The sequence below is a fragment of the Silene latifolia genome, chromosome X (assembly GCF_048544455.1).
Source record: "Silene latifolia isolate original U9 population chromosome X, ASM4854445v1, whole genome shotgun sequence".
NCBI classification, from domain to species: domain Eukaryota; kingdom Viridiplantae; phylum Streptophyta; class Magnoliopsida; order Caryophyllales; family Caryophyllaceae; genus Silene; species Silene latifolia.
In genome coordinates, this window is record NC_133537.1 from 334,380,483 (window position 1) to 334,404,571 (window position 24,089).

Below are 24,089 nucleotides of genomic sequence, written 5' to 3' on the forward strand. Positions count from 1 at the left end.
TAATTCAGAATTATTTGTTTTGATTGTTGTTGCTTTTGTTATATGTAGTTACAATCATTTGAAATTCTCATTTAATTTCATTTGAGACTGTCGTGTTTTTGTCAAGCTTAATTCATGGTGTCTATTACGGATTATTGCCATATTTTAGCATTTTAGCCCCTTTCTTATCTTTAGATTTTAATCTGGATAAGTGGTGCTTCATTTCCGTGTATGCGCCTTTAAAACGTAGTTTGGTTTCAGGCTGTTTGTTTATTTATTTCCTTAATATCAATTGACGACATATTTATGTGTGGGATAAAGGTTGATGATATCTTTGGTTAGCAAACATAATAAGCTAAGTATCGGGTTTATGAGATATTTGTATTGGGCTTGGTTTGTGTACCAACCCTAATTCGTTCCCTAGGTCTTAAGTTGTATAAATACCGATTCTAATAACAAAAGGAAGGCAGATTGTATGTTCCTATCTATTCTATTCTTTAGCATGGTATCAGGGAAAACCTAAAATACCCAAAATTAAAATCATCAAAACATCCGTCTCTGCCGTCATGTCTGGGGATGCTGACCCACCACCCCTAAAAATTGATTCTTCTTCCCCATATTATATCGGCAACCATGATAAACCTGGTGATCGTCTAACTGACATTCGGCTTAATCTCCACAATTTTGATGAGTGGGCTCATGCGGTGCGGACCGCCCTCCGTGCGCGACGTAAGTTTGGTTTCCTCGATGGTACGTTCACCGAGCCAAAACCTCCTTGTACGAAGGATGACTGGGAAACGATTCACTCCATGCTCGTCTCCTGGTTGATGAATATAATTGATCCTGAGGTACGCTGTCTTTTATCTAAGTATGAGGATGCAAAGCGCTTGTGGGACGATCTTCATGATCGTTTTGATATTATTGATGGACCTCGCATCCAGCATATTAAGGGTGCCTTACGTGACTGTCGTCAAACCGAGACGATGTCCATTGCTGTCTATTACGGTACTTTAAATCAACTGTGGGATGAATTGGATAAATATGAGCCAATTATTTGCTGCAAGTGCGATGCTAATGTCGGGAAACAACACTTGGAGCGTCGAGAGTCAGACCGTCTTCATCAATTTTTGCTCGGTCTCCTCTCTCCGTATGATACCCTTCGGTCAGTTATTCTGTCTCAATCTCCTTTACCCACTGTCGGCCGTGCGTTTCAGCTAATTAGCCAAGAAGAGCGGGTTAAGGGCCTCCATAAAACCACTGAACTCGCTCCCCACGCTGAAGTAGCAACGTTTGCCCTGCGTCAAAATAACCCGCGGCCAGGTATTGATCGTCCTTCGTCTCAATTGTCGCGCTCTGAGCGTCAGAAACTGGTTTGCAGTAATTGTAATAAAAAGGGGCATGATCGTAGTATGTGTTTTGATTTGATGGAAGTGTTGCCCGATTGGTGGTATGAACTTCGTGGACAAAAACCACCAGGCCATGGCGGGTCTGGAGCATCTCGTGGTGGGTATGTGCCTAAAGGGCGCGGTGGAGGAACTGGAACATCTCGCACTGGTCAGCCTAGGACTGACAGTGCCTCGGGCTCGAAAACAGAGAGTAGTAATGCCATCCATACTAATTCCAAAGTCGAAGAATCGTCGCAACCTCCTGTGACAGTTTATGGCACACCGTCTCATACCTTCTCTGGTAAGTGGCTCATTGATACGGGATGCTCACATCATGTAACAGGACACTTGGATTCTCTATCTAATGTCCGTGCGATTCCTAGTCGTGTTGTTGGTCTCCCGGATGGCACGCAAGTTTATGCCTCTCAAGTTGGCTGCGCCACTCTAACTCCGACTATCTCTCTTGATCCTGTCCTTTACGTTCCACAATTACGGTGTAACTTAATTTCTGCATCACAATTAAGTGATGCCATTGATTGTGAATTTGTATCTAATGCTAGCCTTTGTCTTATTCAGGACCGATGTACGAGAACGGTGATTGGCAAGGGTGATAGGCTGGACGGACTATACTACCTTCGACAGGAGCCGAGTGTTGTCACGAGTACAGTGGGTGTTAGTACAAGTATTTCTTTATGGCATAGGCGGTTGGGTCATCCTTCCGAAAAAGTTGTTAAATTACTTCCGTTTGTTAGTAATAAGGACACTTTGACAAAACCATGCGAGACTTGTCATCGTGCGAAACATGTTCGAAATACTTTTCCTTTGAGTAATAATAAAAGCAGTAGTTTATTTGAGCTTGTGCATTGTGATTTATGGGGGCCTTACGACCCTCCATCTACGAGTAACTCGCGCTATTTCCTTACTATTGTTGATGACTACTCGCGTGCCGTATGGATTTATTTGTTGTCCACTAAAACGGAAGTACATGAAAAATTCTTGGAATTTGTTGCTCTAATAAATCGTCAGTTTTCCGCTGCAATCAAAATTGTCCGAAGTGATAATGGGACTGAATTTAATTGTTTACAACCTTACTTCAAAACGAATGGTATTTTGTTTCATAGCTCATGTGTTGGTACCCCCCAGCAAAATGGTAGGGTGGAACGTAAGCATCGACACTTGCTTAATGTAGCTCGCGCCCTTCGCTTTCAGGCTGGTTTGCCCATCACCTTTTGGGGAGAATGTGCCCTTGCAGCTGCCTACCTTATAAATCGCACGCCATCGGTTTTATTAGGCGGGATAACACCATATGAAATTTTGTTTGGTAAGCCTCCATCATTTGAAAACTTGCGGGTTTTTGGGTCTTTGTGTTATGCTCATAATCAACGAGCAAAGGGGGATAAATTTTCTAGTAGGAGTCGTAAATGCCTCTTTCTAGGGTATCCCTCCGGAAAGAAAGGATGGTATTTATATGATATGGATCGGCAGGAATTTTTTGTGTCCCGCGATGTAATTTTTTACGAAGATCAATTCCCATATTTACGTAAGGAATTGTTAGCTGCAGAGGGGGATTACCAGCCAAGTGAGGAGTTTGTGGAGAGTGACAATGAGGCTGACCATGGTACGACAGTGCCACCGACGGAAGCCCGTGTTGATGACGGTCCCACTGTGACTCCCACGGTTACGGATTCTACCGTCAATAGCCAGGGTACTACTGATAATGGCGCAGAAGGTGGGAATGAAAATATACCGTCAGCTACGGACGAAATACGGACTGACACTAGCTCGTCAATTCCGCAACAAATGGGACGTGGTCATCGTCCTAAAATACCTTCTACTTCTCTCCGTGATTATGTACTTGACAACACTATTCGAGGTAGCCGTCAGTCCAATGCCTCTCATATTGCTACGTCATCACCGTTCTCAGGTAAATATCCCCTTGTGAATTATATAAATTGTAATAAATTTTCTATCGAGTATCGTAATTTTTTAGCAGCCATTATGACTCACAAGGAGCCTCGCTCATACAAAGAGGCAGTAGCAGATGAAGGGTGGCGTAAAGCCATGGATGCCGAAATGAAAGCTCTTGACGAGAACGGCACATGGACATTGGAGCCGTTACCTGAGGGCAAACGTGCTCTTGGAAGTAAATGGCTCTACAAAATAAAATACAAGTCCGATGGTTCGATTGAAAGACTGAAAGCTCGTTTAGTTGTCTTTGGTAATCATCAGACGGAAGGGATAGACTATGAAGAGACATTTGCTCCGGTTGCTAAAATGACTACAGTACGTACTTTTCTGGCAGTTGCAGCTGCTAAAAATTGGATGTTGCATCAGATGGATGTCCATAATGCTTTCTTGCATGGGGATCTAACCGAGGAAGTGTATATGAAGCTTCCACCTGGGTTTCAGCCTAATGTACCAGGAATGGTGTGTCGATTGCGAAAATCGTTGTACGGCCTCAAGCAGGCTCCACGGTGTTGGTTTGCGAAATTGGGAGAAGCATTAAAAAAATATGGGTTTGTCCAAAGCCTCTCCGATTATTCATTGTTCACCTATTCCCAAGGTCCTGTCCATTTAAATGTACTCGTGTACGTAGATGATTTAATTATTTCATCCAATGACTCCGTTGCAATAACCACTTTCAAACAATATCTCCATTCGTGCTTTCATATGAAAGACCTGGGTGTGTTAAAATATTTTCTCGGGCTCGAAGTGGCTCGGAATAATGATGGGATTTTTTTGTGTCAAAGGAAATATGCCCTGGATATTGTGGCTGAGACTGGACTTTTGGGTTGTAAGCCGTGTCCCACACCCTTAGAGCAGAATCATCAGCTTGGTCGGACAGAGGATGCACCGTTGGTCAATGCCGAGCAATATCGCAGACTTGTTGGCCGCCTTGTGTATCTTGCTGTGACTCGTCCTGATTTGACGTATGCGGTTCATATTTTATCTCAGTTTATGCATGCCCCACGACAGGATCATTGGGATGCAGCTATTCGTACTGTGCGTTACTTGAAGGGTACCCCGGGACAGGGTATTTTGTTACGTTCTGATGCTGAATTGTCCCTCACAGGATGGTGTGACTCTGACTGGGCAGCATGCCCACTTAATCGGCGTTCCCTTACTGGGTGGGTTGTTTTTCTTGGCTCTTCTCTTGTATCCTGGAAGACTAAGAAGCAACCCACCGTATCTCTTTCGTCAGCAGAAGCTGAGTATCGTTCCCTTGCGGCCATCACGTGTGAAATAAAATGGCTCAAGGGCCTCTTGTTGAGTTTGGGTGTGGCTCTCCCTAAGGTCATACCTGTTTTCTCTGACAGTCAGTCGGCGTTAAATATCGCTCACAATCCGGTCTTTCATGAACGGACTAAGCACATTGAGGTTGATTTGCATTTTGTGCGTGACGCTATCAAAGATGGGTTGATTTCCCCGTCCTATGTTTCCACGGTTCAACAATTGGCTGATGTCCTTACCAAGGCGCTTGGTTCCACTCGTCTTTTAGCATTACTTAGCAAGTTGGGCATTCTTAATCCGTATGCTCCAACTTGAGGGGGGGTAATAAGCTAAGTATCGGGTTTATGAGATATTTGTATTGGGCTTGGTTTGTGTACCAACCCTAATTCGTTCCCTAGGTCTTAAGTTGTATAAATACCGATTCTAATAACAAAAGGAAGGCAGATTGTATGTTCCTATCTATTCTATTCTTTAGCAAAACATAAATATCACAAGTCGATGACATGTTTTTAGTTGATTAGAAGGAATGCCGCTTTTCTGTGGTACACTTCCAAAGGGATGCTGAAGTAGGTGTAATCATGTCTTCCGTTGAGAAACATTAACCTTGTTTTAGTGGGATAAGGATTAAGGCAGTGTAGATTCAACCCGTTCTTTCATCCCAGGATCCTTTGAAATGTAGAAGTGTGTTGTTGTAGAGGGAAGCTGTAAAATGAGAGGATACTGGCTATAAACTTTTAATATCGGCCTGCTTTGGCTCAGATTAAACATTCTGTATGCCAGTAACCTTTTCTGAATGTCGGAGAATGTTTTGAAATGTTTTGCAACATGTGTGTGACTTAGAGGCTGGCCTGGTGGAGTAAAACAGCGAATGGAGAGGCAGTATTAGTAAATTTATAGCCTGCTAGAGAAAATGGTTGAGTTGGAATGTAATCTAATTCATCCTGGTTTTTGTAAAAATGTTCGGTTTTTAAACATTAACATTTGCAGGTATTCTGATGGCCTGATGGATACATGAACATTGCAATGGAGCGAACAAAAGAATGTGTTAATGGCCAGCTGAAAAACGAATATGGTGACACATTCATTCGAGGAAACAGTGGTAACTACAAGAAAGTGAGAAACTCGATTTCTTGTCCGAATTCTATTTCCTTTCTTATTGTTCAACCCTTGATTGTTTAATCTATGTTGTCTAAATCGATATGCAGTGCTCTACATCAGTGCAACGAAGAGGACTCTTGCTGATGCAGCGTTGTCGATTGAAATAATGGTCAGTTCAATTTTAAATCATACTCCGCTGCTCCATTTGTTTGCTTATGTTTTCCTTCATGAACTGTTGGATTTGATAGCCTACAACTGTTTATTTCGAGTTTTTGTATTGTTGTACTTGTAGGAGTATGGATTCTTTGTTCCATTTCCGTGTTCCATCGAAAACTCATTAACCTTGATAACTCAATCACCACCTTCCCAACTCAACCCTAATAAGAGGCTGTTAACTCACGGTGTCAATTATCGCGATATTTTAGCATTTTAGCCCCTTTTTTATCTTTAGATTTTCATCTGAATGAGCCTTGTTTTGTTGGTTTGGTGCGTTTTTTTTTTTGTACGCACCTTTATAACATACGGAGTAGTTTGGTTGCAGGCTGTTTGTTTATTTAGTTCCTTATATTGATTGATGACATATTTGTGTGGTTTATCATGGATGAAAAAGTCTTCAATGAATTGTAGGTTGATGATATCTAACATATATTTCACAAGTCCATGACATATATTTTTTAGTTGATTAGAAGGAATGCTGCTTTTCTGTGGTGCAAGGGATGCTGAATTAGGTATAATCATGTCTTCTTTTGAGAAAAAGTTGCCTCATTTTAGTGGGATAAGGCAGCCTACATTCAGCCCATTCTTTCATGGCAGGATCCTTTGAAATGTAGGGGTATGTTGTTGTCGGGGTCAGAGTAAAATGAGAGGATACTAGCTATGAACTTCGTAATTTGATATGATCAGTTTTGTGTGTAGCGTAATTTTTGAGCCATAGATGACTATAATATATTGTGGCAGCAGTCTGGAAATAGTATATTTTAGTGAAATTTTACAGAGGTTCAAAATAAACAAAATCTTATTGCATTAACGAGATGCATACTCCGTGAGATTGGAAATAGTATATTTTCATCAAGCTGTAATTTGTTAAGTTGAGAATGTAATATCTTTCGACTGTGGGAGAAGGCCATTCTGAGAATGTACATCTGACTTTGTGAAATGTTCCATAACTCTGTTATCGTTGTCTTTGAGGACATTTAGCTTGGGCCAAACATAGTCTGCATCAGCTATTCTATATTGTTGAAGATAATTGATTTTACTTGATTATATATTCTTTTCCCACTCAAATGCTCCTCTTAGTTCTTACACCCCAAAACTGGAAATATAAAGTTGGAATACTAGACGATGAGGTGCTACCTAGATAAACTGGAGGAGTACCTTAGAATGATACGGTGAAGTTATCAGTGCTTCTCCTTTTCCCAAAAATAATTTTTTTTGTGGTGATCATTTTAAAGTCGAAAACTTTTCATATCAGTCTGCCTTCTCCTCAGATTATAAATTCTGTATGGCAGTATCGTTTTTTCAATGTCGGAGAATGTGTTGAAATGTTACAATGTGACTTAGAGGCCGGCCTGGTGGAGTAAAACAGCCAATGGAGAGGCAATATTAGTAAAACAAACACCGTAAGTCCGTAACAAGCTGTAATTGTCCGGTTTTCGGAAACATTAACATTTGCAGGTTGCCCTGATGGATACATGAACATTGCAATGGAGCAAACAAAAATGTGTGTTAATGGCCAACTGAAAAACAAATATGGTGACACATTCATTCGAGGAAACAATGGTAACTACAAGAAAGCGAGAAACTCCATTTCTGTTCTGAATTCTATTTCCTTTCCTTTTGTTCGACCCTTGATTATTTCAATTATGCTGTCTAAATCTGTTATCTATATGCAGTACTCTACATCAGTACAACTAAGAGGATTCTTGCTGATGCAACATACTGTAGAGCTTGAAAAAATGGTCAGTTCAATTTTAAATCATACTCCGCTACTCCAATTGATTGCTTATGTTTTCCTTCGTGAACTGTTGGATTTGATAGTCTACAACTGTTTCCTTTCGCGTTTTTGTATTGTCGTATTTATAGGAGTACGGATTCTTTAACCCATTTTCGTGTTCCATCTTAATCTAGGCAATACACGTTAACCTTAGCTTGATAACCCTATTAACAGCAATAATATTAGCAAACATATTACAGCATCACAATCCCCTCAAATCAAGGCTAATTGATTGATTACACATTGTAAATATAGAAAAGATCACATTGTAATTATTTAGCAATATTTGTATAGGCTCCTACCCATAAATAAACCCATGTAAACTCTTAATAGGAATATTTATAATAGTTGGGCCTCAACCATCACCTTAAGGTTTTGGTTGAGTTGGTTCATCTATCATGGTATCAGAGCCAGTGTGACCGAAAGTCACGGGTTCAAATCCTGGCAACCTCAAAACTCGAAGTGGAAACCCAAAGACACACGGCACGGGGAGCTTGCAAGATAACTAACCACTCTTCTGCCTCAACGGGCATTTGAGTGAGGGAGCGTAATAGGAATATTTATAATAGTTGGGCCATCTAATGTCTGGCTGAAATCTCTTAGGGTGTGTTTGGATAGCAAAAGCGGAGGGAAAAGGAGGGGAGGGAGAAGGAGGGAAGAGAAAGGAAGGTAAGGGAAGGGGAGGGCAAATGGCGTGTGGGTATTTGGATACAATTCCTTCCAAATCTCTCGCCTATTGTGGAGAGATTTCGATTTGCAGGGAAAATGGATCCCTCCAAATCTCTCCCCCTCCATTTCCCTCCACACTTATTTCCTATCCAAACAAGGGATTTAAAATCCCCTACTCTCCCTCACTTTCTTTTCCCTCCAAATCCCTCAATCCAAACACACCCTTAATGCAGTTTTAGTGTCTTCAATTTCTGATGGCATGCAGTAATGGTCAAGACAAACGTATTAATTATGGACAACAAGTACGAGCCACCAGGTTTGATTAATTCCTCCTATATTATACGGAGTAATGCACTTCCAAATTTGTCAAACTTTTCTAGCCATAATTTTCCGATCAAATATTATTCAATCGTAATTTTCAATCTTTTATCCCATCTACTCCCCAACTTTCAAGCATGTGCAAATAAGCTGACTTTGGATGCAATATTTATGGCTATCTTTCAAGCATGTACAACTTAAATTGTCGAGTTGGTCTCTCTTGTGACAGAGAAAATGTGGTAATTTTATGATGAAAAGTAATCATTTACAAATTCTTATTTATCAGATAATGGTTACATTTTATCATAAAATGATCATATTTTTCCAACACAACTTATGACGTGTCACAGATGAGAATTTATGTAAATTGTTTAGGCTGCCAACTTTTTTGCGTGATCTCGTTGTCCATATTATAGTGTGGGTGTTCCCCTTACCCCACTGTGTCCTAAACAACTGCAATTATATATTTTTTGTTTATATCTGTATTCTGTACACTCCCATCAATTCTGGTCCGTGAACACCTTTTGAGCTATTTTGTGCTTTTGACTATGGTTCGGGTTTGGTTGTTTAGGGGAATTGATGTCACCCAATCCTAAATCATTTTGAGATTAAGGCTCTGATGTTGTTATTGTTGTATGGATTGGCCAATTTTCCGATTAGGTTAATTTGAACTCAAACCGACTCAAAATCGTTTACTGATTTGTACTAGGGAGGTTTTCTATTTCTAAGAAAGAAATGACGGTCCATTTACTCATTTAAAGAGTCTACATATTTTTGTAGTAGTCTTCTAGATGAGAAGAGGAGTTTGGAGTTTGGACCTCGATTTTTTTTTTTTTAGGAAATGAAAGGAAACCATTTTACAATTTATCAGCGGCCTTTATCGACTTATCGCAATATATAAAACAACCAAAATTTCCAAAATTTGGTCACAGGACGCTGTTGACATGTTACATCGAGAGATACACTATCTTTAACTAACTCCACTATCTTTCTATCACAAAAAGTTTCACAAACTATATACCAATTATATCAAACAAATACATTTATACAAGTTTTAAAAAAAAATGGTGATGGAGAACAATGAAGCCACCATCCTTGGAAGAACAATTACTAGAGGAGCTCATGTTCTAGTTCTCCCGTACGCCCTTCAAGGCCATATAAACCCGATTCTCCAGTTTGCGAAACGCTTGGCATTTAAAGGCCTTAAGGTTACTATATTAGTACCTTCCAGCATTTCCCATCAGGCATCCTTTCAAAATAAGCACCAATCATTCGACCTTGAGTTTGTAAGAATCTTCGATGGTTATGAAGAAGAACCCGATAAGCGTGATGTAGACGCTTATCTTCATCGGTTAAGGACTTCGACCTCTCAAAGTTTGTCTGATATCCTTGATCACTACAAGAAAAATAACCAAGAACTTCACCCTACACCGAAAATGGTAATTTATGATTCACTGATGCCTTGGGTTTTAGATGTGGTTAAAAAAGATGGGTGTGAGGGAGCTCCGTTTTTTACTCAATCTTGTGTGGTGAATTCCATTTATTACCATGTCAGTCAAGGAGAGTTGAAGATTCCAATTACCGGGTCGAATGTTGTGTCTCTCCCTGCCATCAAATCATTGCTGAAGGTTGATGATTTACCTAGCTTTGTAACTTCTGCAGGGCAAGCATACCCTGCTGCAGCTCGGGATATAGTTATTAATCAATTTTCGAATGTGAAAGAAGCAGCTTGTTTGTTTGTCAATACCTTGGATAAGCTTGAGATTGAGGTACGCCGTTTTAGCTTTTTATTTCGTTGATATGAGGCGCAATGCCAGTATAATTACAAAATTAGTGAAATGCTATTTGGACTTGTAAGTTATCGTCTATGGTAGATAACAACTAAGTAAAGTCGTCTTTATAGGCGGGTGATCATGACCTGTGTTTGAGTCTCGTTAACATGCTCTCGTGCAAAAGATTAATAAAAGAGGAAAAGAGTGAACAATCACTACCATTCTGGCTCCGACACTTATTATATCAGGGTGTGATAGTTTCATACCCCAAGAGAACCTTATAACTCTTTTTTTTTTTTTTGGTCAGCTGTAAATGAAGGTTTTACAGTTTCATGGCTTGCTTAGCAAGGCTATGCGCAGGGCCATTTAGCTGCCTCGGAATAAAGTTAAAACATAAACAATGAAAGAAACTAAAAGAACCCCGAAGGTCCTCCAAAAGCCCCGCAATCCTGTGATTATCCTTGTATAACTCTATAGTTAACGCCTTTACCTAATTATTCATCGCAACTTAAAATGAAAAACATTAAATATTTATTGTTTCTTGAATTAATAGGTTATAGAGTGGATGGAAAATATATGTCCGGTGAAGGCCATAGGACCATGTATCCCCTCCAAGTACTTGGATAATCAGATACCGGATGACATTGACTATGGCCTTAGCCTTTTTGAGCCCGAAACCAATGCTTGCATACAATGGCTCAATGCAAGGGAGAGTGGCTCGGTTGTTTATGTATCAATGGGCAGCATGGCATCTCTACAACCCGATCAAATGAAAGAAATTGCAATGGCATTGTCGGAATGTAATAGATTCTTCCTATGGGTTGTTAGGACATCGGAAGAGAACAAACTCCCATTGAACTTCAAGGAAGATACGTCAGAAAAAGGTTTAATTGTCAATTGGTGTTCACAACTCGAGGTTTTGGCTCATAAGGCAATAGGTTGTTTTGTAACACATTGTGGGTGGAACTCGACATTAGAAGCCATAAGCTTGGGAGTGCCTATGGTGGGACTTCCACAATGGTCGGACCAAGCCACAAATGCCAAATGTATCGAGGATTATTGGGGAATCGGAGTTAGAGTGAAGCCTAACGAGGACGGTTTTGTGACAGGGGAGGAAATTGAATTGTGTATTGATGAAGTCATGGAAGGTGAAAGTGCTAAAGAGATGAGAGAAAATGCCAAGAAATGGAAGCAAATTGCTATTGAGGGTCATACTTCGGCAAACAATATTCAAGAGTTTGTAACCAAATTACAATTTGCAACTTAAAAATTATCTCAAAAGAGAATCTGTTCATCTATACTTTGTGTTAATTTGTATACTTGTTGCTTACAAAGAGAAATTATGATATAAGCTTTGTGTTGTTATGTACTCCTGATTTAATGTAAATCTTGTCAGCATCATCCCCTATTTACTAAATAAATAAGCGAAACTCCCATTTTTCCCGCCTAAAAGATATTTCCTAAAATAATGCGTAGTATTTTTAACATACAAGTTGTGGACATGATAACTTATAAATGGACATAATCTTTTGTATTTAAATATTTATACATTTAATATTTCACATTCTGCACAAATTTATCTCCGATATTTTTAGGATAAGGAATTTTTTTTTTTTTAAATAACTTAATGATAATAAAAAGTTGCGGCTAAAAAAAATGATATTACGGAGTATTCAATATTTGCTAAAAATTCATTAACGTTTTATGATAAAAATTTACAGCTAAAAAATATGTTATTAGTAAATATTTGTAAATTAACATCATTAATTTCTCAGTAAAAAAACAAAAAAAAATATTCATTTTATTACTTCTTACGATCTAAATTTTTATTTATTTCACCAATCAAAATACATTAAGAGAAACATGAAAAATAAGTGAATTGTCAATTCAAATTCTATAAATAATAGACTAGAAAGTAATACTCTATAAATACCGTGCATATATTGCACGGGGTCTATATTAGTAACTCTATAAATACCGCGCATTCATTGCGCGGGATCTAAACTAGTTCTATATATTAATTCTCTAAGTTTACTCCTAAAATGTCAATATTAATATTTCAGCTAAGATGATATAACATCTCATGGTAAGACTAAAAAAATAATACATATAATATATAAAATCACAAATGATACATTCAATCAACGTAATTATTGTTATTGATATGAATGAGAATAACTGATAAATTCAATGAGCGTAATTATTGAATATTATACTTTCCAAAAAAAAAAAAATTATTGATATTGCTATAAATGAGAATGGCAAAAGATTCCTTCTAACTTAACATTTCCATGATTTGTCTAGACAATCATCAACATTTTCACCACCTCCAATGAAAATGCGTCTGCAACATAAGAAAAGGAAATAAAAACCGAACTCGAAAAATATTCCTTCTATAAAATAATATTAAATAATAATAAAATATACGTAATATATAGTGGTATCACGGCCATTCCTATTTTTCAAGGATACCTACCAGAAAATGGCTAAACAAAAAACCCTTGTAACATACATAATTCAAAAAACCACCATTGTGACACCCGTCATTACTCAACCGAAGGAAAACGGGAAAAAATCAAACTGTGCTTGCTAGAGTTGTCCAAAAATGGTATTGCCCTGACTATCTTATCCCTAACCAACATGCAAGTATTAAAATGCTATTACTGGACACGGGGTAATTTTTACTTAATACAATCTAACAAATACAAATATATTTATATGTTGATATTGATGATGATTTGTACTTGTTAGGTTGTATTAAGCAAAAATTATCTCGGTGTCTAGTAATAGCATTTCAATGCTCGCATGTTGGTTAGTGATAAGATAGTCAGGGCGATCACGGTTTGATTTCTTACGTTTTCCTTCAGTTGAGTGATGAGGATGTCACAAGGGTGGTTTTTCAAGTTATGTATGTCACGAGGTTTTTTGTTGAGCCATAACAATTTGATTGAATGTGTGTAGAAATGTACATTGTGTAAGGATGTATTTATATACATGTCTAATTATTGTAAAGATATTTTTTGGGAAGAATATTATTAATATAGAAATATAGAAAAGATTATAGGAAATATAGGAATATAGAATAGAAAGAATATTTTTTGATTTCGCTTATGTTGCACAACTCACGGAAATATATATAAGAAATATATGAAATATATGAATGGGTGTTAATTTGTGATACCATTATATATATTGTGTATATTGTATTTGTTCTGGGTGTAATTCCAGAGCAGTTATTTGGTACCACCCGTGCTTGTAGAATGACGTCTTTGATTGAATCCTCCTTGCGGTCTCCTGAAACAATGAACAAACTGAGGGCTCGGCTTTGGACCGAGCGAACTCACTCCGACGCTCAAGTCAGTAAACTTAGAGATAAGTTGTTGTTACTTGGCGAAGTATGTATTGTAGAGAGATAAGGAAGATATTACCAGATGAATAGTGTATTTTAGGTTCGATTGTGGATCATCTCCTCAATGAGAGTTGAGGAGTATTTATAGACTTTCACCTTTTGTCACGTAGTGGCCAAGTGGCTAACAGGTGGAAAGACTGATCTACCCTCGGCCGAGGGACCCATGGCAGGCCGGCGGGCCCTGTTGACTCGCCGCCGAGGGGTCTTGGATATGAGTTCGCGGATGTGTGCCCCGGCTGGCTAGTTGCCCCGGCCGGGACCCAAGAGACAGGCCGACAAGCTGCGTCGGTTAGGCTGTCCAAGTCGTTGACTTGCTTTTGGATATCTTTGACCTTGCTCAATATGTTGACTCGGTCAGAGGGTATGAGAATATACAAGATCAAGCTTAAGCCGTTCGATCAATGGCCCAGCTTGGGCCATAGCCTTTTCTTGCTCCATAATGTGGGAGCCGGCTAGTTGAGTCCATTTCGCTAGTCTCTTGTATATTCTCATACCCTCTGCCACAAGCTCGGAGGGGGGAACCTTCTGGAGTAAGGAGTCAACGGTGACATTCCTATCACCCGCCTTCTCAGGTTTGCTTTCTCTAATCGCCGATCGGTAAGAACGGCGAGTGCCGACAGCGGATCTACAAAAAATTTACACAGTAGCGCATCCATGTCAACATTCATTGACACATCGAGAGTCTGTCATCGGGAATGCATAATGAACCGGCTAAGTCGAACCACGGAGTTAGGTCCGTACCAGTCTGGACTTTCTTAGATGAAGGACCGGGTGAATCATTCTTTTCCCGAAACGGTAGAAGCCGAGTGGTTCTTTTCTCTTCTTTGAAGGAGGAGGGCCCCTCGCACGATCACCACCTCCGCGGTAATATCGACGACCTCCACGTGCTCCTTCCGGACCGCCGGGGTTGAAGAGGGAGTTGGGGATCGACGCCGTCGCCGACACTGGACGCTGCCTTTGGTTTTCTCTTGGCACGCCACCGAGAACCCGTGCTTGAGCCGGCGCGGATCCGGTGCTTTGTTTGCTTGTCCATGAGTTCGTCGGGAGCCGTCTACGATCATGCGCGTCGGTGAGGATGCCGCTGAACGACTTTCCCGTCCTTATCAAGCCCTAACCTCTTCAAGGTCCCCTCAGACAGATCCTGGCCAAACCGGTCTGCAAGAAACCAGACAAGAGTTACATAAAAAAAAAAAAAGCAAAACAAAGCTCTAAAAACAGGAGCATAACAGGCAAAGATGGGCCTCACACCGACCCTACTCACCCTGGTTGAGGGCCGGTATGAGGCCGACGCAAAGCAAAGCGGCTCATCACGAAGAATAATCGAGTCGGGGCACCCATCCCTTCTCAAAGCATCAAACAGGTGCATCGACCCGCTCCTCATCCGCATTAAGAGGAACCCCTACGGCGTCCATCTTGAGCTTACTCGGGAGACCCATTTTTCACGCTCCCCCTTACTCTCGCACCGTAAGTTGACTTGGTGTTGGAAGGACCGGGGCAGCGGATAGTCATCCGGCACCTTAACGTACACCCACCGCTCTTTCCAGTCCTTGCAGGAGGAAAGCTTATCAACGGAAATGTAGCCCGACTCCATCATCGCACGCTGTACCACCCCACTTTACCGGGGTCGATGGCGAAGATGATGGAGCGGCGGAATAGGTTAAGCGTAGGGGCCTCCCCCTTAAAGAGACAGAGCCACACAAAGCCAACTATCGTCCTAATGGCCAACGGATGCAGTTGAGCCACAACGACGTTCATAGCTTTGATGATGGCCGTGACGTATTCATTCAAAGGAAACCGGAGCCCATACTCCGGTGCACGATATATACGCCGATATGACCGGGAGGGCAACAGACCGCTGACCCTCCTCGGGGATAACAATTTTGTACCCCTCACCAAAGGAGAAATGACCCTCGAAAAGAGTTCCACCGGAACAACTGGCGAATTTATTGGTCCAGCCACAGTCAAGACCAGTCATGCAGGCCTCGACGTGATCCAGGATATGCGGCCTCTCAACACCAGAAGGAATCATTTCCTCACCGTCATCATCAAAGTCATCGTCAACATCATCATCATCCTCCCAGCCCTCCAGAGCCTTTGGATCAACTTCGGGAGAAGGAGACCTAGGACCCCCGGACATTAGCGGGACGGCGGTCAGTGCCTCCTCTTCATCAAGACGCGGCGGGGTACCCCCCGGCGCACGGTTACTAGGTCCGGTATCAGCAGACGACATGGTAGCAACAATTACTTAACAAAATAAGAGATTAAGAAAAATTTGTTTGTTTACCTTGAAGAAAAGCACTAGCCGAAGCAACGACTCTGAAGATTAGAAGAGAAAGAAGCCCTCGAAAGTTTAGAGAGAAGAAAATTTTAGAGAGAATGAAATTGGTGGCCAATTTGGGGACTAATCGCCCTATTTATAGGGGAAAGCCCATGAAGAAGGACCAATCAGGGCACAGCCCATGAAACGTCAGCCAATCAGCGAACAGACACGTGTCAGACATGCAACCACGGAATGTCAATCGTTGCAACAGTTGAACGTCAATCAATGAAACAGTGACCAAGCGTCTTCAACACGCCCCTTCATATCTCTCTGCCTATTCATCTTCCACAACAAATTCCTAAGTATCTGTTCTCCGCCGGCCACATGATCAACCAAGCTAGGTAGCACCGGCCGGGGGCAATCAAAAACAACCGGCACTCTCAACCCTGGTCTCAGCCAGCGTCACTTTCTTTTCCACATCGGATGCCCTTTACACATCCATGTGGAGGGGGGGATATGGTACGGCCTAAGCAGAACCAAGCCGAGGTAGAAGAAGTCGGGGCATAAAATTTTGTCTTACGCAGAATATACGCTCAAAAGACATCGGAGCCCATACCGCGGCATAGACTACGCTGGGGGAAAATTGATGGGGCATATTCTGCACCCTCTGACCGAGTCAACATATTGCGCAAGGTCAAAGATATCCACAAACAAGTCAACAACTTGGACAGCCTAACCGACGCAGCCTGTCGGCCTGTCTCTTGGGTCCCGGCCGGGGCAACTAGCCAGCCGGGGCACACATCCGCGAACTCATATCCAAGACCCCTCGGCGGCGAGTCAACAAGGCCCGCCGACCTGCCATGGGTCCCTCGGCCGAGGGTAGATCAGTCTTTCCACCTGTTAGCCACTTGGCCACTTGGCCACTACGTGACAAAAGGTGAAAGTCTATAAATACTCCTCAACTCTCATTGGGGAGAGGATCCACAATCGAACCTAAAATACACTATTCATCTGGTAATATCTTCCTTATCTCTCTACAATACATACTTCGCCAAGTAACAACAACTTATCTCTAAGTTTACTGACTTGAGCGTCGGAGTGAGTTCGCTCGGTCCAAAGCCGAGCCCTCAGTTTGTTCATTGTTTCAGGAGACCGCAAGGAGGATTCAATCAAAGACGTCATTCTACAAGCACGGGTGGTACCAAATAACTGCTCTGGAATTACACCCGGAACAGTATTTTTATTTAATATTATTTCATAGAAATAATATCTTTTTATTTCCTTTTTTTTTATGTTGTAGACTCATTTTCATTGGAGGTGGTGAAAATGTAGATGATATTCTACACAAATTATGGAAATATTAAGTTGGAAGAAATCTTTTGCCATTCTCATTTATAGCAATAATTATGTTGATTGAATGCATCAATTATGTGATTTCATATATCATACGTATTATTTTTTAGTCTTACCATGAGATGTCATGTCATCTTGGTTGAAATATTATAATGTCATTTCAGCAGTGAACTTAGAGGATATATAGACTGATATTTTATCAATATGAAACACATCAAAATTGTTTTGAAAGACAACAAGAAAATCCGCAATAAATGCTATTAAGTTTTAAGATCCATAAAATAGAATTTCATTAGACTACCAATTAGGCAATAGAATCACAGTGTAATGATAAGATTATTGGTAAATTTTGAGACAAAACTCATTCAAAATTTTTATTTTTAGATACATAAGCTCACTTAAAACTATCAATAACCTACATCACATGTATAATCCACCTACTGCCTATCAAAGTCTTGACGAAGTTTATAACTTGAGTTTTTAAATCCAAAACTCAACTTAAGACTCACCATGAGTCTTTGCACAACCTTTTAGAGATGTTATCCAATAAATGACCCGCATGTGTAATTTAATTTCACATCAAAAATGAAAATGTAGAGTTTTATGTAAGAATGAGAGATAATGTATAAAACATGAGGGGGTAAAAATTAGTGAAAAACTGATGTGAGAGATTTTTAAGACTAAATATAGTCTTAACAATATTCAAATCTTAAGTATGTAACACAATATTGCATTTAAGCATGGAGTATATGTTATAAAGTCCATTTTATATAAGATTTGTGTGATTTATATAAATAAATAAACAATCACAAAATTTTATCTATGTGAGTTTCGAACCAACATTGATACCAAAGTTATCGTAAGGGGTATTGTAAGCATAAGTTGTTATTTTCATTGTGTTTCTTTTAGTCATATCCCTAAAATTTGTTATAAAATGGTTCATAGACTAGCTAAAAGAGCCATTAGTATATAATTTTACTTTTTTTCCACCTGTTTTAAAAAAAAAAAAAAAAACGGGGACTCTTAACACTAAGGCCCTGTTCTTTTGGACTGAAACTTATCTGATCTGAACTGAACTGAACTTATAGGATTTGAACTGAACTGAACTGAACTTATAGGATCTGAACTGAACTTATTGGATCTCGAATCGAATCGAACTTATAGGATCGAATCAATCGAACTTATAGGATCGAATCGAACTTATAAGATCTCGAATCGAATTGAACTTAACTTATAGGATGAAGTTAACTTAAATTAAGTGAGGTATAGGATCTCGAATCGAACTTATAGGATCGAATCGAATCGAATCGAATCGAACTTATAGGATCTCGAATCGAACTTATAAGATCGAATCGAATCGAACTTATAGGATTCGAATCGAATCGAACTTATTGGATCCGAATCGAACTTATAGGATCGAATCGAATCGAATCGAACTTATAGGATCTGAAGTGAACTTAAATTAAGTGACTTGAAGTCCAAAAGAACAAGGCCTAAGCCCATCTAACAAATACATGCTTTACTACACCAAATTTATTCTATCTCAAATATTTGGGAGTGCAACCATGCAAATGCACGAATGCCCTCGCTCCCCCACTAGGGATGGCAATTATGACCCAAATTGAACCGAACCCGAATCGAACCGAAGGAAAAAATTCGATCCAAACCCACTCTTTAAAAACCCATTCCCGATCCACTATTTAAAAACCCATATCCATATCTATTGGAAAACCCGAACCAAATCCAAATCCGATCCATTCATACCCGAACCCGATCCAAGTGGATATTATTGAATATTTAGGCTTTATTAACCTTGAAATTTAAATTTTCTTATATAAGATTAAATTTTTATGTAGTCAAATCAAGTTTCGTATTGGGTTTTGGATTATGTAGTGGATTGGGTATGGATTTGGAGCGGGTATGAGTTTGAAAAAAGTATAATGGATCGGGTATGGATTTTAAAATTTTGGATATGGATATGGATCTGTGATCCAATAAGTAAGTGAATCGGGTTTGAATCTTGCAAAACCCGATGCAACCCGACCCATTGCCATCCCTACTCCCCACCCCCTAATATTGCAGGTGAATATCGTCGTTATTTAATCATTTTGTCACTTGAACGTGAATCAAGACATTTAAGTTGAGTAAGGATCCTATCTCCATTTTCTATCCATTTTTTCTCATAATCTTATATTAGTATTAGAGCTGGCAAATAATGACACGACACGAACCCGACACGAAATTAACGGGTTTGGGTTGAGGCTCAATGACCCATTTATGTAAGTGGGTCGACACGAACACGACACGATATTTAATTGGGTCGGGTTTGGGTTGAGCTCTCTAAACACGAACCCGACACGAATGACCTGTTTAATAAATTAATCCTAATTTTTTTATCTTTCATCACATAAATATACTTAAAACTTTCCAAATATTGACATGACACGAAAACACGACTTGAACCCGACACGATATTAGCGGGTTAGGGTTGAGGCTTGACGACCCATTTATGTAAGTGGGTCGACACGAGCACGACACGAGATTTAAACGGGTCGGGTTTGGGTTGAAGGGTTTGTGACCCGTTTACATGTGACACGAACACGAATCCGACACGACCCGATCTGTTTGCCAGGTCTAATTATTATTCCTCACTTATCTCATCAACTACTTACACCGTTAGATCGATCTAACATATAATCTGAACCATTGAAAGAAATGGAAGTAAATGAAGAGAAAAAGGAATTGGGAGAGAATCTCAATTGATTTAAGTGACCATTAAGGAGAGGATAGTCGTATTATATTTCAGCTTTGGCTATTAACGTCTTTGTCTAAAACGAGTCTTCGGTGGTCATAATGTCATATTAGGGATGACAATTATGGCTTAAACTGAACCGAAATCTAATAAACCCGAAGGGAAAAATTCAATCCAAACCAAATACTTAATAACCCATACCCGATCCACTATTTAAAAACTCATATATGAATCTACTATTGGAAAACCCGAATCAAATCCAAACCCGATCCATTCGTACCAGAACCCGATCCACTATTTTTTTTTTTGAAAATTTAGGCTTTATTGTACTTCAAATTTCAATTTTGTCATATAAGATGAAGTTTTTATATAATCAAACCAAGTTTTGGATCGAGTTTTAGATTATATGGTGGATCGGGTATGAATTTGGAGCGGGGATAGATTCAGAAAATGAATAATGGATTGGCTATGGATTTTGAAATTCTGGTTATGGAGCGAGTTTGGATATGAATCGGTGATCCACTAAGTTAGATCGGGTTTGGATCTTGCAAGATCCAATCCATCCCAATCCACTACCATCCATGATCAAATCAGGTCATTTTACCGTCGAATTTATTCTCATCAAGATAACAAGAGTTTGAGCCCATATATATATATGACTTCCAACTAGACTTGGCAAAATTGATCCGGCCCAAATAACAGCCGCGACAACTGAACTCAGAACCCGAGCATGAGTCATAACCCAAATAAACCCGAACCAATATGGTCCGACCATACGCTTATCGCTGCAAAAATGATTATTATGCATAAAAACTTGATAATAATATAATCGAAAATGAACCGAACTCGAAATAACCCTATCTAACCCAATTTAACCTGAATTCTCGCAAACTCAAAAATAATCCGATCCAAAATTAACCCGACCCAGTTTACCCGTTTGGTAAGCCTACTTCCAACTCAAAAAAGAAACACAGAATCTAACAAGTCAACCAAGCCCAATTTATGTCCAACAATCCAAGATTCCAAATATTCCAATCTAAAACCAAACCAATGGCTTCGAAATTTTCATTTTCATTTTCAATTTTTGACATAAAATATTTCAAACAAGTTCAAAATCCCGCCCTTAACACAAACCAAAGTTTCACCGTTGAAAAATTTGATGAAAATTCAAAGATTTCAATTTGTAAGAAGGCATGTGACCATTTTTTTGCACTACACAAACACTCCTGACACCTTTACCAATATCATCTCCTTTAAAAACTCCTCTCATTTCTTCTCTTCAAACTCATCGTTTCATCACTTCTTCTCTCCTCTTCAACTCTCTTTCTATCAGTTTATTCACTTAGTTCACCATTTTTGGCAGAAATCTAATCTGGGTAAGCTTTCTTTTGATTATTTAGTTGTGTTTTTCATCTGGGTTGGTTTTAGTTTTGTGAAATTTGATGAAAGTTTGGATCTTTTTGGTTTAATTGGTTAATTCTGTGTATATTTTATCTGGGTTTTTGAATTAGTTCATCTGGATAGTTAGTTTAGTTTCATAGTGTTATATTGTATTTACTCCGGTCTGGTTATTTGTTTACATTTGATTTAAATATCCGTTACAAAGAATTAAAAAGGTAAATAAATGATTGAGACGTAGGATGTATGTATTTTTAAGTGTGTTTTTTAGTAATTCTTCAACTTATGATTAATAATAATTAATTGGATAAGATGTGTTTGCCGAAAACATAATTAGCTATTCTTCAACTTGTAAAGCTTTCGCATCTTTGTTTTGCTTATTAGTAATAAGTGAAACAAATTAACAAGATGCGAAATCTGGGCTTTACAAGATGAAGAATAGCTAATTATGTTTTCGGCAAATACATTTATAAATTGAGTATCAAATCTAAAACAAGTGTATCAATGTGCACAGTGTGGAGATACTGCATTTCTTTAGCACTATAAATAATTTTAATTTAAAATTTGAAGCAAATCATCAAATTGGCTCATTCATTTTGGTTCGAGATTTTGGTGGAATAATGTAAAATGACTCAATAAACTTGTTACGCTTATTTATTTTTAAAAGAGCGATGCTGTTTACAGAAATTAGTCTTGTTATGCTGCTGTTTGCATCGGCTCTGCAACAAAAGAGCGATGCTGTTTACAGAAATTAGACGATTAATGGGAGTTTATTTGACTTTATGCAGTAAAAATTACGAGTACTAAACAGACAGCGGCTGAAAGATGCCTGTATCAAGAGACAGACGGTCAAGACCAGTTGATGTTTCAACCCTTCTACCAAATGCTCAACGACGAGCAAATCTTACAGTAGATGAGCCTGGGTTACGGTTGAGGACCTTATCCTCACAAAATGTTATGACAGGAAAATCTAGTGGTAGTGCTCGAAGGCTGCGTAGACGCAGCCTTCAAGCTCAAAGAACGCGAATGAGACATCAAAGATACTTGAATAGGTTGCCTGTTGATCAAGAAAATCGATCTCCTATGACTGTTAGATCTGGTCAAGGGAGGCGCAGTTTGTTACCATCTTACTATCCTCGCACCCCTCTACGAGACATTACTGCTATTGTTAGGGTAATTATTCTAACTTCATAAGCTGTTCACTCATGTACTTTATCTTCTGAAAATCGTCACAGATTTCATGTTTCTGTTTATGTGCTGTGGACATTAAATTTTCAGTGGTCTTGAATTTTCACACGAGACTGTCTAATGATACAAAGCGTCTTTGCTTGTGACGGGTACATTTTGTCATAAGCTGAACACGGGGTAAAATGTGACCCATTTAAGACTAAAATGTAACCATTTTACCTAAAAAGTTGCCAGAACAATTTCCTAAACTACAATAATTTGTCATTAATATGGTCACATTTTGTTGTTAAAATGACGACATTTAGTCCGTCTTCAGTTTGTGACGAAAAGTGTTCGTTTTCAATGAGAATTGGTGCTAATGATAAGATTCTCTTGGTGCTATACAGGCAATAGAAAGGAGAAGAGCTGAACTGCGAGATCAGAGAGATGAAGCACCAGAACAAGAAGTGAATGCTCCATCATCCAGTTCTCAACTTGAGAACGAAACAAACATATTGGCACCCGTCCTAGCTTTGGCCGCAAAGAACATGGACAATGTAACTGATGAGAACTCGAATGTATTAGAAATGGCAACTCCTCAGAAGAAGCTGCTTAATTCAATAGATAAGGTGAGGCAAATTTGGGTGGAAGAGCAACAGAGGGTAGAAAATACACCGGCTGCCAAGAAGGCCGAGAGGGCAAGAAAGGTCCGTACTCTAATGTCAATGCGATGAGTTGCTTAATGACATTAGAGTATTAGACCGATGACTGAATCTTGTATGAGACGATCTCAAATGTGAGACTAACCCATAGTTTTGTTTCATTTAGTATAGGGCTAGTGGGTTAGTTTCATAGGTAAGACCGTCTCATATAAGCTTGTGCAGCATGAGAGATGCCAAGAGGGCTCATGGGTAGAAGTGTAGAAATGATGTGGGTTTACTGAAGATAAGGCGGCTTCTCTCGTTCACAATTTGTGCCTGACTATCTCGGCTTTGGCACGAGTGTATCTGATTTAGGGTGATCGGAGAAGATGGTTTCTGTGCATACGACTAAGTGTTAGCCTCTGCTAACAGTGTAAAGTTATTGACAGCAGATGCCCTCTGATGTTGGCCATTTAAGCAGTTCCTGTATGTACATAAAAATCACCCAATCACCTTGTTGACGGTGCCTTTTCCGTCTTCTTTTGCAGATCTATTTTTTGTTGATCATGAGTATTTGTAATGGCAATTGTAAGTTGTAACTGTTGAGCTCCAAGTATTGAAGGCAAATTACCCGAATACCATGCTTCTTTTTTTATTATCTCTG

At 39.4% G+C, this 24,089-nt stretch overlaps 3 protein-coding genes across 3 annotated transcripts; all 3 read left to right on the top strand.

Annotated features, from left to right (window-relative positions):
* The first annotated feature begins 497 nt into the window (after positions 1-497).
* On the top strand, positions 498-2,196 carry LOC141622365 (uncharacterized). The gene is made up of 2 exons (XM_074438405.1): positions 498-1,665; positions 1,941-2,196. The coding sequence occupies exons 1-2, from the start codon at positions 546-548 to the stop codon at positions 1,973-1,975; spliced, it is 1,155 nt and encodes a 384-aa protein (XP_074294506.1). The 5' UTR covers positions 498-545; the 3' UTR covers positions 1,976-2,196.
* Positions 2,197-9,601: 7,405 nt separating this feature from the next.
* Positions 9,602-11,814, top strand: LOC141618886 (mogroside I-E synthase-like). The gene is made up of 2 exons (XM_074435948.1): positions 9,602-10,442; positions 10,999-11,814. Exons 1-2 carry the CDS (start codon positions 9,738-9,740, stop codon positions 11,710-11,712), a joined length of 1,419 nt encoding a protein of 472 aa, XP_074292049.1. The 5' UTR covers positions 9,602-9,737; the 3' UTR covers positions 11,713-11,814.
* A 9,670-nt stretch (positions 11,815-21,484) lies between these two features.
* On the top strand, positions 21,485-24,083 carry LOC141618889 (protein GIGAS CELL1-like). Its single transcript, XM_074435950.1, has 3 exons — positions 21,485-21,595; positions 22,406-22,790; positions 23,192-24,083. The coding sequence occupies exons 2-3, from the start codon at positions 22,443-22,445 to the stop codon at positions 23,516-23,518; spliced, it is 675 nt and encodes a 224-aa protein (XP_074292051.1). The 5' UTR covers positions 21,485-21,595; positions 22,406-22,442; the 3' UTR covers positions 23,519-24,083.
* The last annotated feature ends 6 nt before the right edge of the window (positions 24,084-24,089 follow it).